Raw genomic sequence first — 17,315 nt, forward strand, 5'->3', positions numbered from 1 at the left:
GAACTACTTAAACCTAACTAACCTAAGGCCATCACACACATCCATGCCCGAGGCGCCGGCCGTGGTGGCCGAGCGGTTCTAGGCGCTACAGTCTGGAACCGCGAGACCGCTACGGTCGCAGGTTCGAACCCTGCCTCGGGCATGGATGTGTGTGATGTCCTTAGGTTAGTTGGGTTTAAGTAGTTCTAAGTTCTAGGGGACTGATGACCTCAGAAGTTAAGTCCCATAGTGCTCAGAGCCATTTGAACCATGCCCGAGGCAGGATTCGAACCTGCGACCGTAGCAGCAGCGCGGTACCGCACTGAAGCGCCTAGAACTGCTCGTCCACAGCGACCGGCGGTGCAAGTTCCATCGAGCAATGTTACTTGGCAGTGACACATCATGAGAAAATTACTTTCGTCCTTAAGTCATGCACAGCAGTGCATTTTTAAGGTCAAGAAAATGAAATGTGTGCAGGATACATGAAAATATCATGTAAAATGGAAATGTCGTGTGGCTAGGGCCTCCCGTCGGGTAGACCGTTCGCCTGGTGCAGGTCTTTCGATTTGACGCCACTTCGGCGACCTGCGTGTCGATGTAATAGTCAGTTTCATTGAAACAACTATTGTGGACTCGTTCTGTCAACTTGGAACCACTTGGTGCATCTGCAAACGCATTTCGTCTCATTACCAGCGTTGTTGCACGCCAAGTAAACTTATCATCGCAGACACGCGTAGTGGACACACAAATTCCTGTTTAACGGCGAAACGGCGCTCCTCACGCTCGGTGACTCAATTCGCTGTAATTTGCTAAATGGCCGCAGCAAAACAAAAGCTAAACATGACACAGTTGCGCATGCAAGGCAATTGCGGTCACGAGTCATCCTGCCGTCATGCGGCCTTAGGCGCGTTCCACATGCGACTGCTTCGTGCATTGTTCCAGAAGACGGTTCTATTATGACGCGGATACGTCATGCCCACTTACGTGCTCATGCAGCTAGTGTCCTTGCAGTTGGCTCATGCTACTTGGCTAAGTAGTTACATCACGTGATGCACGCTCGCGTTACAGTGTGGCAACGACCGATGCACGCCCGATACAACTTCTAATCTCTCGTGTTTTCACACACAAGGCATTCAGACTACACGATTGGCAGAGACTGAGGTAAGAAACATAAACAAGTTTTCTACAGGCATGAAAAAGCAAACTTCAAATACAACTATCGAGGTCAGGCACCGACTGCGGCTCCCAATAAAAATGAACACACACTTTTCTCAAATAGGTATCTCTGAATCAAAACAGGAGCGCTCCAGTCCCATATTTTAAAGCGCACTGAAGATCAGACGCTTTTGTGATATTAACTTAGTTATCAAACATAAGAGTCTACATTCACTGAGTAATATAATCAAGCCAATGATACAATCGGTATCCTACGATACCAGAGGGTACCGACAGGTCTGCTTGCCTAAAGAAAAATTCATATGAAAACTGTGTACATGAAAAATAAATTATTTCGCGACTAATTATTTATATTCCATGTATTTAAAATAATTCTGAAATTTTTATATAAAATTTTGCAAATTCTGTTCTATTAATTCAGCTAAATATGTACCAGTGATTGTCTTTGACAAAGATGTAAACACTTTGCTTGGCACAGTATCTCTGCTCTTTATTGTGTAGAGGACTGCCTGCTTAGCTGGGTGGTAACGTGATGGCCTCCCGTGCAGCGGGCCCGGGTTCGATTCCCGGCAGGGTTGGAGGTTTTATCTGCTCGTGGACTGGGTGTTGTGTTGTCCCCATCATCATTTCATCCTCATCACCGGCGCGCAAGTCGCCCAATGTGGCGTCAACTGAAATAAAACTTGCGCCTGGCGGCCGAACTTCCCCGGATGGTGACTCCCGGCCAAAGATGCCATACGCTCATTTCATTTCATTGTGTAGAGACTTGGCGAGAAATGGGGTAAATGAAGGCTAGTCGTTTTACGAGATTGCATAAGGCAGATGTATTATTCGATTTGTTTGTTCAATCTATGCCATCGTAATATGGGAAATGTTGCATAATACAAACGTTTAGAAATTCAGATACTGTACTTCATTTAGTACTTCGAGGATTACCTAATTTGCTCAATTGTCTGATCAGTTAATTTTCTCCGTACTAGAAGAAAACCTCTGGATGTTATCATGCCTCCAAAGAACATAACGAAGCCAACATCAAGATAATCATCTATCATCATATTATCAGACGTGGATGTGTCGATCTACGCAACTCGCTTCACAATAATGACCAAGTCCGGTCTGAGAACAAATCATTCAACACGCAGCATTGGAGAATCACATTACAACTAACTTCACACAACGATACTTAGCGTTTTAATTCTTTATAATCCAAGTTACCCGCGAAATTTATTTAACTACTTTGTTATTATTTATTATCGATTTGCTTCCCTTATTAACCCACTTATTGGCTCTGAGCACTATGGGACTTAACATCTTAGGTCATCTGTCTCCTAGAACTTAGAACTACTTGAACCTAACTAACCTAAAGACATCACACACATCCATGCCCGAGGCAGGATTCGAACCTGCGACCGTAGCAGTCCCGCGGTTCCGGACTGCAGCGCATAGAACCGCACGGTCACCGCGGCCAGCCTAACCCACTTATTCCTACCAAATTCGATACGAAGGAAAATACAAATGAAAAAAGAATTAGAATGCATTTGCGGACCGAACATAGGTTCCCTGTTCCCCAGCCCTGCCATTGTCGCTAAGCCAGTGGCGCTTTCGTTGGACACAGCTTACCTTATGGCTACATAATCACTAATGGTAACAATTTCTGCCTTCGATTCCTAGACAAATGTGTGTGTTGCCGGTCCCATAACCGATGACGAAAAATGGTCAGTTTTCAGTTATCTATCGATCTCGTCAATTCTAAGTGGACTGCGCGCTATGAACCTTAATGATGGCTTTTTCGTAAACAACCGATGACGAAAAATGGTCAGTTTTCAGTTATCTATCGATCTCGTCAATTCTAAGTGGACTGCGCGCTATGAATCTTAATGATGGCTTTTTCGTAAACAAGGGAATATGGAGCGAAAATATCTTAAGACTATTTACTTTTAGGTTGTACAAAAACGACCTGCCAAACAGGAGTCGAAACGCTTGGTCGTGTCTGAGGCCTTCCCCTTGTGGATGACTGAGTCATGGGAAACCACTGGATGTTATATCGTTCGTCGGATGCTGAAGCCTATGCGGTGCATTTGCTTCCGTACACTCCTGGTAGAAATGGGTCTCTGACGCTCCACTTCCAAAGCGGCGGCTATCTGACCCTTGTCAGAGCGTCTAGCGCCCGGTATGGCTCTGCAGAAGCGACATCCGCCCGTCCAACACCAGTGGTCGTCAATAAAATCTTCTCGGTTTACAAAACGTGTCATTTCGAATAAAACATAAGAGCTTTCGATAGCAGCCTCCGCCATCCGTTACCGATGACGATGGCGGAGATATCTGTCCAAACCTCGACTATTTTAGTCGAAGTGATGCGGCTTGTAAACCGCGAAGATTTTATTGAAGTTTGCGACCGCGGAAGACGCCGAGAACATCTATCGCCGTCCTGTGCGGCGGCTCACACGTCTGGAGACGTTCTCTCCGCGACATCGAAGATCCAGCCTAGACACCGCTGACCTTGGAAAGACGAATTATTGTATAATCTTCGATATCCCATGACCAATGTGTCTTGTACCGAATACCACCCCACGCTCAAAGTTGGTTAACTCGCGACTTGCCGCCACGTTCACTATATACCTGCCTGTATAACAGAGGGCTCAGATATCGTCTCTGAACTCCCTCCATAGGCCGCATCTAGACGTAGCATTCGTCCATCACAAACCATTCCCGTCACTCAGTTTATAAAATTCACTAAAGCGGAAGGCTACTGACCACCAACACAGGTTGACTAGATCGCACTATGGAAGCAAGGAGCAGCACAACTCGTACTAACGTCAAGAAGTGCGAAACTTCAAACATCACACCCCTTCCCAAGCAATGCACAGCTGTATATAAGTTTGCTGTATTTGAGTTTAATTTAAACTGAAGAACAATATTTCACTAGTTGTGCATGCTAAACTCTGGAAGATGAAGGGAATTGGCCCGAAACGAGTGATATTTTAATATTATTACAACGTGATGCCATTATATCCTCATTGTCTCGTAGCATAACTAATAGTCAAACATTCAAGATGACAGTGTGCACGGAATGAAACTTTGCGTGTGTACTTTCACATACAACTTAATGTTATTCACATTAGTAGTTCCTGATAGGTAAAGGACTATGCAATGAATATATTGCGGGGTGAACGGTTATTAACTACAGATATAACCTTTTTCGTACCTCTAACGAAGTTTATGTGAACCTTGGCCACTTCACTAACACTTTACTATGATCTAAACGGCAAGACCAAGGCTGCACAATCCCAGTCAAGAGATGTGGACATGGCGATCAAAGTGAGACTGTACTGTCCCGAAAACCTTGGGTGTCAATATTATCAACTTTTCCTGTTAGTTTTTTACGAGAATATACACCATGAACAATAAGTGTGATCTCCAGGTTTTTTCAAGGTTGAAATTCCAAATTTCCGTGAAACGACTTTTATTGTATGTAGGAGTAATCTTTACTGTACTACATTTCATAAATGAGAATTGCATTATTCTGAATTGCCGCTTCACTGATTAGCGGATATTCCGAGTTCATCCGGGATTTATGGTTTCAACAACAATTTTGTAAGATATGGGGGATTCCTCTGTTACTGTCGTTGCCTGTCATCATTCCGCCGGCCGCGGTGGTCTCGCGGTTCTAGGCGCGCAGTCCGGAACCGTGCGACTGCTACGGTCGCAGGTTCGAATCCTGCCTCGGGCATGGATGTGTGTGTTGTCCTTAGGTTAGTTAGGTTTAAGTAGTTCTAAGTTCTAGGGGACTGATGACCACAGCTGTTAAGTCCCATAGTTCTCAGAGCCATTTGAACCATTTTTGTCATCATTCCGTGTCACCTCAAGTACATGGGAAACCCTCACAGGAACAAGCTGCTGTCACTGGAATGTAGTATCACTACAATTTGACAACAACACATCAAGTTTCAAACCTGACTCTCTCTACGCTGTAGTCATTGTTGAAGTGCCTCAAATTCGGCTTCGCACTGAAACCAGTTGAAAAGAACCATAGCCTGCATATTCATTGCTTATCTACAAAACATGCTCGTTCACTTCCAGACTCCTCCTTATATTCTTTCTTTCCTCGTTTTATCCTGTGTCTTCACGGGGCTGATATGTTAATCTGGATTTAACAGAGGTGGCCGGATCTCCTTCCTGTCGCAACCCCTCCCCCCCCCCCCCCCCCCTCACCGCCCCGGCGGACTCAATGCACTCCAATCTGTCTGCGTCTGGGGTTATCCCGTGTGAAAGAGTCAGAGTTTTTCCGAAATGTTTGCGAATCGTGTCACTGATTCGGCACTTGGATACCAGCCCGGTATTCACCTACCTGGTGGTTTGTTCATTTATTTATTTATTTATTTGCTGCAATTTACAAATGACATGCCACCTTATTACTAAGGTAGGTCGTCCTTTCACAATACGAAATCGTACATGTACAGAATATGATACTTATTTGTGATTTCTTATTTTTAAAAAAGGATTAATAATATTGTTGGGGTTGGGAAACCGCGTAAAAACCACAAAGAGGCTGGCCAGCGGACCATCCCTCGTCGTTCCTCGGCCGAGTGGATTTGTTCCAGGGTCCGCGCACCTCCCCGAATCCCGGGAGCGGTGTACTAGCGCGCGCGGTTATCCGGGCGGTCTCCGGATTACTATCCATGTCTTTTATAAAAAATCTACTTTTACTTTTATGTTGAATGACGAATTTACCTTACGTCACACGCCGCGCCCCTTAAAACTAAAACTCACGCTACGTGAAATGGCCTGGAGCCCGAGAACGCAGAGTATCGAAGATTTTCGAGGTCGACGAATGTCCCAGAGGTAGCAGTGATCGAACAACAAACATTTCAATACTTCAGTTCCGTACATCACCTTTCCTGATGCGACTCCACAGCCGATTATTTCCAAATCAGAATCTCAGCCTGTTTTGTTTTCAGCAACAGTTCAATTCCTCCAAAACCTCTCAGAATTCCCTGGATCTTCAGCCATTTTTTCCAGCAAATTCAGTTGATCCGCTACTTCACAATATTCCCGCGTTTCTGGTAAGTCGCCACCCTAAACAACACTATACGTCTCTTTCCAAAACTTAATAATTTAGATGAGAAATGTACATCACTCCATTTGTGAAAACCAGTATGACGTCAAAATGTTGAACATTAAAGGAAGTGTACTGGGCAGTTGGCATGTTATCACATTCAAAATGTGTCTGAATATTGAAAAGTTTATCGTATAAAAATGCGCGACTCGCATGCAAAGCGTTAAAGCCGCGGCGACGACTGCGTCAGCGTAGAGCCACACCCACCCCGCGTTGCCGCGCCGCGCAGCTGTTTCTTCGGCTCCCCCGCCCCTCCACCACTATCACCGCCGCCAGGGCGCTCCAGGCAGTGGGCCAGCGTGACGCGACCGAGGTCATCGACCTCCGGCCACCGCCGCGCCTGTTTTTGGCAGGGCAGACACGCACCAGCCTCGACACCTATTCACGGCCCGGATTTCACTTCCGAGCGCACCTTCCACGCCAAGTGATGCGGCAACACATCCATAACCACTGTGACAACAGCGAGCATTCTGTACGCTGTGTGCACACGCTTTAGCTGCCAAGGCCGCTAACACACACTGTAGTCTGACTTAAATTAGTGGGTATTTGACAGCGAGGCGGTTGCTCCCACCAGCAGTTCACCTATGAGAGCCTGGTATTGCGCCCCCCCCCCCTACCCTCCGCCCGCCATCTTTGTATCGTCACGAGCCACCTCCGTTCCCCAAAGCACTGTGGTTTGCAGTTGTCAAGTACGAACCTTTCCTGCGCACTACGATTTTATCTATTTGAAAGAAAAACATTTCTCCGGCCCTCACTAAAATGAAAAACGGGTTTGGACATTCTCAGAGACATCGTCCATCCAAGTAGTTTCGAGATTCATTTTATTCCTGGCGTATAAGCGACGTCAGCGCAGTAACTACGGTGCCGGATTGAACTAATAACAGATGTTCATTTGACCAACCAGTTGTGACAAGGCAATGTCAAGTAGTGGACGTGCGACTGGAATGTGTTCAAAAAAATGTGTGTGAAATCTTATGGGACTTAGCTGCTGAGGTCATCAGTCCCTAAGCTTACAAACTACTTAACCTAAATTATCCGAAGGACAAATACACACACCCATGCGCGAGGGAGGACTCGAACCACCGCCGGGACCAGCCGCACAGTCCATGACTGCAACCCTCAGACCGCTCGGCTAATCCGGCGCGGCTGGAGTGTGTCAATGTTGTTGTGTCGCAAATCGCAAAGGAGCAACACCTCCCAATCAAGTGCACAAGACATTCTCCAAAATGTTTTGAAGAAGAGAAAGCCGGCCGGTGTGGCGAAGCGGTTCTAGGCGCTTCTGTCTGGAACCGCGCGACCGCTACGGTCGCAGGTTCGAATCCTGCCTCGGGCATGGATGTGTGTGATGTCCTTAGGTTAATTAGGTTTAAGTAGTTCTAAGTTCTAGGGGACTCATGACCTCAGATGTCGAGTCCCATAGTGCTCAGAGCCATTTGAACCATTTTTGAAGAAGAGAAAAAGCACGTATTGGCTCCCTAACACAAAGAGTGATGTTCTGGACGCATGCTGTGCCCGACTCAAATCCAAAACACGGATAATTCTTTCCTGGAAAAAAATCATCACGGGTGACGAGACTTGGTGTTATCCATACGAACCTACTACAAACGACAAAGCGTAGAAATTCACGTGAAGGATCAACGGTTTGACGACATAACTGACGTTGAAAGTCAGTGTGGCGCGGGAGCTGAACAGAATTTCAAGGCAAGACTTTTCTGACAGTTTGACACGGTTGTATGAACGTTCTGCGTGTTGTATTCAAGTACGGGGTGATTGCGTAGAACACCCGAAGCATTAAAACCGCCATCATAAGGTTTATCTATTTTCTCTCATCTACTAAAAGTGAGTCTGGGATATTTTACGAGATTTTCTTTCGCAGTGCACAGCTATGGTGGCACCACTTGTTACAACGTCGCAACTTCAGACCTAAATTTCATATATCAATTAATTTAAATCACACCACAATGAGGTAGGACTCGTGTTGGAGTCTGATTGTATCCTGATATTTGGTCAACCGTCATTGAGATTTCGCGAGAAAGGGCGGGAGGAGATGCTGCATACGGTTTCTTATGTGCTAACGTCGTGGCTTAAACCATGTAGCTCTCCGCAATATCTCGTGGAGTGAGAGCGCGGCGCAATGATCACTCCGTTGGAAGGGGACGTTCTAGGCGCTACAGTCTAGAAACGCGCGACCGCTACGGTCGCAGGTTCGAATCCTGCCTCGGGCGTGGCTGTGTGTGATGTCCTTAGGTTACTTAGGTTTAAGTAGTTCTAAGTTCGAGGGGACTGATGACCTCAGAAGTTAAGTCCCATAGTGCTCAGAGCCATTTGAACCAACACAAACATTAAACTCTACACGCACTTGTCACTTTCGCCTAAAATAAACAGGTATGCTCACAAAGCAACAGCAGTCGCACATCATGAGGAACACGTGCCAACTAGCGCAAAGACATATCTGTCTTTCCTAGCGTTTAGTCTATCGTTCGAGTTCACTGTTTTCATTATTTCGCAGATTAATTTTATTTTAACTATGCGGCCGGATATCCTTCCTGCCACCACAGTCGTCAGTTAACGTAAACGAGGGGGCTCGTGAGCGCTATTTGTCTGTAAAGTTCGTTCATTGTGTCATCGTATTTTAACTGACTGATATTGTATTATCCGTGGCGGTGGTTTGGGACCACCTCAGCATTTGCCTAAACGAGAGTGGAAAACCACCTGAAGACCACAGTCAGGCCGGACAATATACCAGATCAGTGGTCGCTAAAATACCTCCCATATTCGATTTAGGCCTCGCTCACCTAGCTGTCTTACACCCTAGCGTGTGCGCATTAAGGCGTGTGTCCGCTGTTTAGCAAGTTAACTTCCGCAAGTCGCTTGCAGAAGCTACTTATGAAAGTGCTCTGACGTAGAAAAACACCCTCAGTAAGTTGACTTCCGCAAGTTCCGACAACTTCCAGAACTAGCTTCCACAAGTTAGTGAAAACAGTTTCTTGCGTCTGTCTGCATCTGCTTGCCAAACCTGCCAGTTGCTTGAAGTTTTTCTCGAAATTGTAGGAAGTTCTTGTGCTTTCAATACCGGCACGAAAATGTCAGCGTCGTAAAGGAGAAGGGCGCAAAGACAGATAGGTCGAAACCAAAGTAACGTTCGAAAGCCTAAACATATGAGGGGCCTTCATTAAGTAATGCAACATATTTTTTTCTGAAAGCAGGTTGATTTTGTTCAGGATTCCAATACACCATATTATTCCCCACTCTTTTGGCTACAAAACCCTATTTTTCAACATAATGCGACGCCCTTATGCCAGCACACTGAAAGGGTCTGTTGACCGCATGGTACCCGTCTACTGGTCGACGTGAGAGTCAACGTCATACTGCATCAATAACCTCCTCATCCTCCACGTACTGATATCCGCGGAGTGCATCCTTCATTGTGCCAAAGAGATGGTCTTTCATTGCTCTTTATGGTCTTCTGTTAGGCGGCGAGCAACCCATCGGGCATACACCTTCGAGTAGCCCAACTCTTGGAAGAGTTTGTCAGCACCATCAACACAGACGTACTGTTGAACAGCGGGGTGTTTGATTGTAATCCGTCGATCACCTTGAATGAGAGTGTCCACACGTTCCAACATTGCAGGAGTAACAGCTGTGTGCCTCCGGCCGGCACACGGGAGATGAGACAGGTTTGCGCGACCCTGTTGCGATGGTGATAGACACCACGCGCAGCCACTAACCGTGCGTTTTTTCACTACCAGGCGTACGTAGAAATTCAGCAAGCGCTTTTGAATATCTGCAATGCCTTGGTTTTCCGCCAAAAGGAATTCAGTAACAGCTCTCTGCGTGGAACGCACCTCAGTTACAGACGCCATTACGGAAGCTACGTATGAAAATCATGAAACTATAGCTGAATCTCAGAAAATTTTAATTCGGTCTCTCGGTTTGAAATAAAAGAAATTCGTGTTTCAGTGTTTTTTGAAAATATTTTGTTTCATTAAACCATTTTAAAGCTATATCTAAGAAACCTGGAATTTACTTCTAAAGAAATATGTGTTAGGGGATGGAAGTTTCTATGGAAATATCACCACAAGAACTCCAAAGGTACCATTAACAAAAACCGGCGACTGCATCTATCAGAATCGCTTTTTGGTCAGAGGTCCGTTCGGAAAAGTTCATTCTTCTATGGCCTTAATTTGCGTAAAAGTTTAGAAGATGTCGCAGTTTGGGAACAACATAAAAATTCGGTTAAAGGAAAACAAAAAAAAACTGTGCAGACTATACGCTCTACGCGAGCGAAACAGCGGGCACTGAACTAGATTGTAATCAAAGTAAGAAATACTGTTTGCAAAAATACAACAGTAATTAAAAGGCGGTCTCTCGGTGATATAGTCTGCCGCATTTTTGTATCCCGTTTTCGAATATTTCACTGTAGGCCAACGACAGGCAAGAGAGATTCGAAACTTGCATACGACATTCTCAGAAAGTTTTTGAGGTGAACCAAGTGCTCCGATTTTAGTTCATTCATTTATGTTTCTAGATAAATTGAAGGTGCACCTCTTTATCCATCCCTTCACCCAAACATTTTTCTTTTTTCTGAACTTTTTGTTCTTCGTCACGATTTTTCTTCAATAATAATAATACAATAAAGGTGGCGGCTGCTGGATTTTAAGCACGACACTGCGAACGTTCACTTGCCTGCCTCACGATGCGACTCTAGTGGAAACACTTCTGCTAGTACTTGCAGCAAGTTACTGAAATTACTCGCAACTTGCCCGAGCGACTTGTGGAAGTAAACTTGTAAGTTTTCATTCTAACGTAGACACCTCAGCACGCGCATGCTGAAGTTACCCGCGGAAGTTACTTGCTAGCGAACACACGCATTTAAACTATACGAGCACGTCGAAGACGGAAAACATTTCAGCATCTCGTGGTCGTGCGGTAGCGTTCTCGCTTCCCACGCCCGGGTTCCCGGGTTCGATTCCCGGCGGGGTCAGGGATTTTCTCTGCCTCGTGATGGCTGGGTGTTGTGTGCTGTCCTTAGGTTAGTTAGGTTTAAGTAGTTCTAAGTTCTAGGGGACTTATGACCACAGCAGTTGAGTCCCATAGTGCTCAGAGCCATTTTTTGAAAACATTTCATCCTTCTGTTTACGTTACCTACCAGTGATACTCTCCTCTTAAGGTCGAATATCTTGCGGTCTCACAATCGTTGAAGAGCTAAATACTTCATCAAGAATTCTTTCTGTCTGTGCACGGACGGCTTCGCCTTCAGTAGCTCTCAGCGGCATTATATCAGCCAGGACGGCTCATCCTTCTGTACTACGACGGTGACTTCTTTTAAAAAGATCAAAGGCTACCTGAAGCTTATTTCCACCGTTATTAAGCGCGTCCTATGTCACAGCTGAAGAAATATCGAGTTTTGTCGCCAGTTAGTGTTGTGGTTGGATAAGGTGAGAGATGGAGCAGCGATGAGAAACACAGGGAGTTCACGCAAAGAGGAGACTCTTAGTATTCATGTATTTCGCTCACTGACTTAACAAATATTGCATTATTTGTCTCGCAGGACGCTAGATATCTGTTACGTAAGCTACTGTGTTTATTGGGATTTGACGCAAAGACGATCATTGTAATCCACCGACATCCATGACATATGCGGGGTTTCGGAAGGAAAAAAATGATATTTTTTCATGTTTGTAGTTTAAATTACTGTCCTTGGAAAAACTGGTAGAAGGCGACAGCGGGGACGATCAGTTTGGATTCCGTAGAAATGTTGGAACACGTGAGGCAATACTGACCCTACGACTTATCTTAGAAAATAGACTAAGGGAAGGCAAACCTACGTTCCTAGCATTTGTAGACTTAAGAGAAAGCTTTTGACAATGTTGACTGGAATACTCTCTTTCAAATCATGAAGGTGGCAGGGATAAAATACAGGGAGCGAAAGGCTATTTACGATTTGTACAGAAACCAGATGGCAGATATAAGAGTCGAGGGGCATGAAAGGGAAGCAGTGGTTGGGAAGAGAGTGAGACAGGGTTGTAGCCTATCCCCGATGTTACTCAATCTGTATATTGAGCAAGCAGTAAAGGAAACAAAAGAAACATTCGGAGTAGGAATTAAAATCCATGGGGAAGAAAAAATGTTCAGATGTGTGTGAAATCTTATGGGACTTAACAGCTAAGATCATCAGTCCCTAAGCTTACACACTACTTAACCTAAATTATCCTAAGAACAAACACACACACCCATGCCCGAGGGAACACTCTAACCTCCGGCGGAATCAGCCGCACAGTCCATGACTGCAGCGCCCCAGACCGCTCGGCTAATCCCGCACGGCACCATAGGAATGAAATAAAAACTTTGAGGTTCGCCGATGACACTGCAATTCTGTCAGAGACAGAAAAGGTCCTGGAAGAGCAGTTGAGCGGAATGGTCAGTGTCTTGAAAGGAGGATATAAGATGAAGATCAACAAAAGCAAAAGCCGGCCGCTGTGGCCTAGCGGTTCTAGGCGCTTCAGTGCGGAGCCGCACGACCGCTACGGTCGCAGGATCGAATCCTGCCTCGGGCATGGATCTGTGTGATGCCCTTAGGTTAGTTAGGTTTAAGTAGTTCTAAGTTCTAGGGGACTGATGACCTCAGATGTTAAGTCCCATAGTGCTTGCCACCAGCGTTGCCTCTCACATTCGGCAGACTGCCCACGCATTAAAGCGGAATGATTCCACGTTTTGTGCAAGATTAACGTTCACTATCACTGCAGCGACCTAGATTTGCCAGGCGTGTGTGCAACTGTGCCCATCCTGAGTAGATCTAATCTCAAATCAGAAAAAGAACTTTAATCTATCACGGTATTGTGTACTGTTTCATAATGGTGACTAGGTATGAAAAATTTTAAATGAGTGTTCTGGAGTAAGTCACAATTTGCATTAACTTTTTTTTAAAATTATATTACGGCCGTTTCGCTATCTTCAGGCTCTGACATATTTGAAGTTATATAAACCTGTAAACAGAAGATTACCTATTCTTGGTTATGGGGCTGTCTGTTCGTTGCGACGTTTTCTGACACCTTTACTTCTGTATGTTCACTGTACTTTTAGTATCTTTAAATATGAAATCATAATTACACCGATACACGTGTCTGCCGTAGTCAGGCATCCTTCTCATGTACTGATTATAGACGATTAAAAAGAAGGAAAGAACTCGTAGAAGTGCATTCAACGAGATTATTATTTAGTGTGAAGAATTGTATACTCCGAACACTGATCACTCGGCATACAGAAAATGGCGCAATGAAGATAATAAATTAATAAAAAGCAATAAATAACTTTTTCAAAGTTTTACAATGTAAAGAAACTGACTAGATTACAGTACTTTCAAGCGGTGGGCATGAAGTACCCCCACCCGCATGATATTGCGAAGGTTAAGTGATTTAGGGAAATGACGAAAAACCTAAAGATGGACGGCCGGAGGCAAATTTGACCTGTCGTCCTCCTGAAGTGAGTCCAGCGTGTTGCCCACGTCGCTCGGTCAGATTTGGGCGCATACGGAGGAGTCCTAGCAATGGCTCTTCCGGCACAACACCTCGGGACGGAACAGGGCAGGCGTCAAATGTCACAGCCTATAGCGGCTTGCCGAATACCGACTAGGAGTCGCCTACAGTTCGGCAGACAGGGGCAGAGCTGGTAGCGGTCTCGGCAGCGAGGTGCCAGCAGGTAGCGGACGCCCGCGGACGCGCCGCGCCTGCCGATGCTACGCGGCGAGCGTCGACCCCGGCGCAGCGCGGCGCCTGCGTCACGCACTGTGCGCGCCACCGCCGCCGCCGCCGCCGCCGCCACGCACGTCGCGCCGCCGTTGCTCCCTCGCGCCTCCCTATCCAGTCATCGCCACTGAGGCCGTACTCGGCTGCCGGCGGTCGCCGTGACCCGATGCCCAATGCCGATGCATCGGGTCTCACCGGTGACTCACGCCATACGACATCGGCACGCAGACAGTGCTTCCGAACGTCAACGTTGGGCGTGCGGAGTTCAACGTGCTGCTGAACGCTCGGAAACGATGCGCCCCAACGTGGTATACGCGATCGTGGCGCGCTCCAGCGGCAGTTGTCGGCTCTGTCTGGCTCGCAAATCACAGTTTGTGGAATGTCCCATATTTATATCCCAGCCATGCTGAGCTCTCTGCAGTATACATAAATAAAAACTTTAATATCCATAAATATGTCATAAAGAAAAATAAGGGGATCTCAAGTTAATCGGCCGGCCGGAGTGGCCGAGCTGTTAAAGGCTCTACAGTCTGGAACCGCACGACCACTACGGTCGCAGGTTCGAATCCTGCCTCGGGAATGGATGTGTGTGATGTCCTTAGGTTAGTTAGGTTTAGGTAGTCCTAAGTTCTAGGGGACTGATGACCACAGATGTTAAGTCCCATAGTGCTCAGACCCTTTTTTTTTCTTCTGACAGACAGTCAATGTGCCGTTGCCGTGAAACAACATACTTTTTTAAACAAGCAAGCTACAATATATCTTTAACCACCAATATGACGTTTCCGTAACTTTATTACAAGTCGTACAACTAACGATGGGTTTACGAGAGACCCTCTATTTACAGGTGCCTAGAAAGAATATATATAAACATATGGATTTTTAACTGAAAGCCAATGTGGCGGCTTACGACCCTGTACTGAAGAAAGATGGCGTCATGTTACATAGGTGGCGCTCTTCCATCCCATGGGCCTACGTTCAGATGCACGCTGGAAATATCTGATATGCTAGATACTGGTCTGCACGTTCGGGAAGACTCCCCAAAGTGCTTTTTCCACGCTATGATGTCAGAAACTCGGCACGTTCAATGCTCAACGTTAGAATTCATGGTCCGAATGCTGACGACTTTAACAGAGTTCAAAGACAACAACGCTCAAAGTCGTCACTATACAGTTATTGCAGGAGCATTATAACGTGGCCTCCGGAGCTGCTTTTGGGATGTTGAGCATTCAAAACAGTAAAACCAAGAGAGGTACTGCAGTGATCAAGGTACTGGCCTCATATTAGGGAGGAACAGAGCTAATCCAGACATTCAAGTTTAGATTTTGCCTGGTGTCACTAAATCATTTTCGGCTACAATATGATTATTTTCAACACTAACCACGTTAATTTCTTAGGAGCATTCGATAGCTAGTAAAAAAAAAGAAAAAAAAATGGCGATGCAGCGCATGTTAATTTACTTACACCCCGTGCAATAAGTGTCGTGCAATCTATTTTTCCACCGTTAGGATTTTTGGAAAATAGTAGAAGTAAAGGGGAAATAGAAGGAAAAAGAGGAAATAGAAGAAATTCAGAGCTGTAACAGCCACAGCTGATTTAGTCAACATGAAACTGTTTCTGATATGCTCAGACAACTTAACATGAGATATGTCGAACGAAAGAAAATGTTCTTTTCACGAAAGTTTGTAGATTATAAGCTAAAGCTTCCACTGTCTGATTCATATACCAACACGATTCCATCACGATTCCATGATATATTCAGAGTAGAAGCAACAGGGACCTGATAAGGTGGACTGTGGCGGGTATAGAAGCATGCTGACGTGCACCGCTTCTAGTAAGAGCGGCAGAGTTCAAACCAAACAATAAAGGACGGAAGCTGGTCTCCCTCGTCAACAGCAATCTCTTGTAAAACACTGATATCCATTAACCGTTAATCAAAGCCCATGGTGTCCGTTTGAAAAAGTTTCGCGCGTTTAGCTGTTACAAAATTATTTCAGAGGGAAACGGACAAATGTTGAAAGTTGATACAACGGCTGTACCAAAGGGAATGCTCGTAACTTGAAACTTCCTGGCAGATTAAACCGTGTGCCGGACCGAGACTCGATCTCGGGACCTCTGCCTTTCGCGGGCAAGTGCTCTACCATTGAGCTATCCAAGCACGACGCACAACCCGTCCTCACCACTTTACTTCCGCCAATACCTCGTCCTCTACCTTCCAAACTTCACAGAAGTTCTCCTGCGAAACATGCAGGATTAGGTCCCGAGTCCGAGTCTCGGTCCGGCACTCAGCTGTAATCTGCCAGGAAGTTTCGAAATCAGTGCACACTCCGCTGCAGAGTGAAAATTTCAGTCTGCTCGTAAGTTCTTCACTAATTTATGTAGTTCTAGAGGTTAGTAATTTATATAGATGGAGAGCTTAACAGTTCCCTGTTTTGAAAGATTTCCGAAACATGGTTGTTTGACACAACTAGGAATGAGAACAGTGCACACGATATAAAATTAACACATCAGTAATTTTTGTATTTTATTTTTGTATTTTATCTGTAATTTGTGTCTGATCCGAAAACGAAGTCTAGGGGCGAAAATTTCACACAATGGAGGCCTTGTCTCAAACAGTTAGGAATGAGAACTGTATAAGCAACTCTAAATTCTGTCTGAAACTGAAGTTCACAGGAGAACAGTGCAAACAATAGAGACGTTGAATTCTCAACTTTTGAATGTTTGCCAATGCCTTAAAAAAAGGATGTAGACGCCATATGCTATTAGTACCATAACACCTGCGAACATTAACTGCAAAGTACACTGAAGCTGCCGTTTACAATTCTGAACCGAGTTGTGAAGGAAACCTGACACTAAAACACAACATGTAACGATCTGCTAGTTGCAGTTATCTGTATCATCTCAAAACAGCTATAGCCCTGAAACCGATGAGAGCAGATAAGAAGTTTATCTGGTATCTACGCTTCAAAATAGTCTGTACTATCACATCTTTTAGTGTGAAAGAGTCTAAGTAACTTGCACGTATAACTGAGTTGTTTGCTGCCACAGAAAGCTTTTGTACAATCCCGTGGACAGTCTGTCAAGCAGTACTGTTTAATCTTTACCTTATAAAATTCTTTGCACACCCTCGAGATCAGGAAACAATTTAGTTTCAGAAGAAGTTAGTGTATTCGAGCTGTGCTTTACTCGTACATTTCTCAATAATTCAAAAGAACTATGTTTTCCGCAGTTAGCATGATATCGTACGTACGATATGTTATCGAAGATTACGTGCTCTGTATCCTCTTAAAATTTTTTTTAAT

General features: G+C 45.2%; 1 protein-coding gene across 1 annotated transcript in view; it reads right to left on the bottom strand.

Moving 5' to 3' along the window:
• Positions 1-17,315, bottom strand: part of LOC124594025 (lachesin-like) — a 157,318-nt gene that overhangs the window by 101,877 nt on the left and 38,126 nt on the right. Inside the window, exon 2 of the mRNA XM_047132376.1 lies at positions 6,479-6,611. Within this exon, the coding sequence (XP_046988332.1) occupies positions 6,479-6,611 (133 nt within the window). The remainder of the gene's footprint in view (positions 1-6,478; positions 6,612-17,315) is intronic.

This window comes from Schistocerca americana, chromosome 2, assembly GCF_021461395.2.
Source record: "Schistocerca americana isolate TAMUIC-IGC-003095 chromosome 2, iqSchAmer2.1, whole genome shotgun sequence".
Classification (NCBI taxonomy): Eukaryota; Metazoa; Arthropoda; class Insecta; order Orthoptera; family Acrididae; genus Schistocerca; species Schistocerca americana.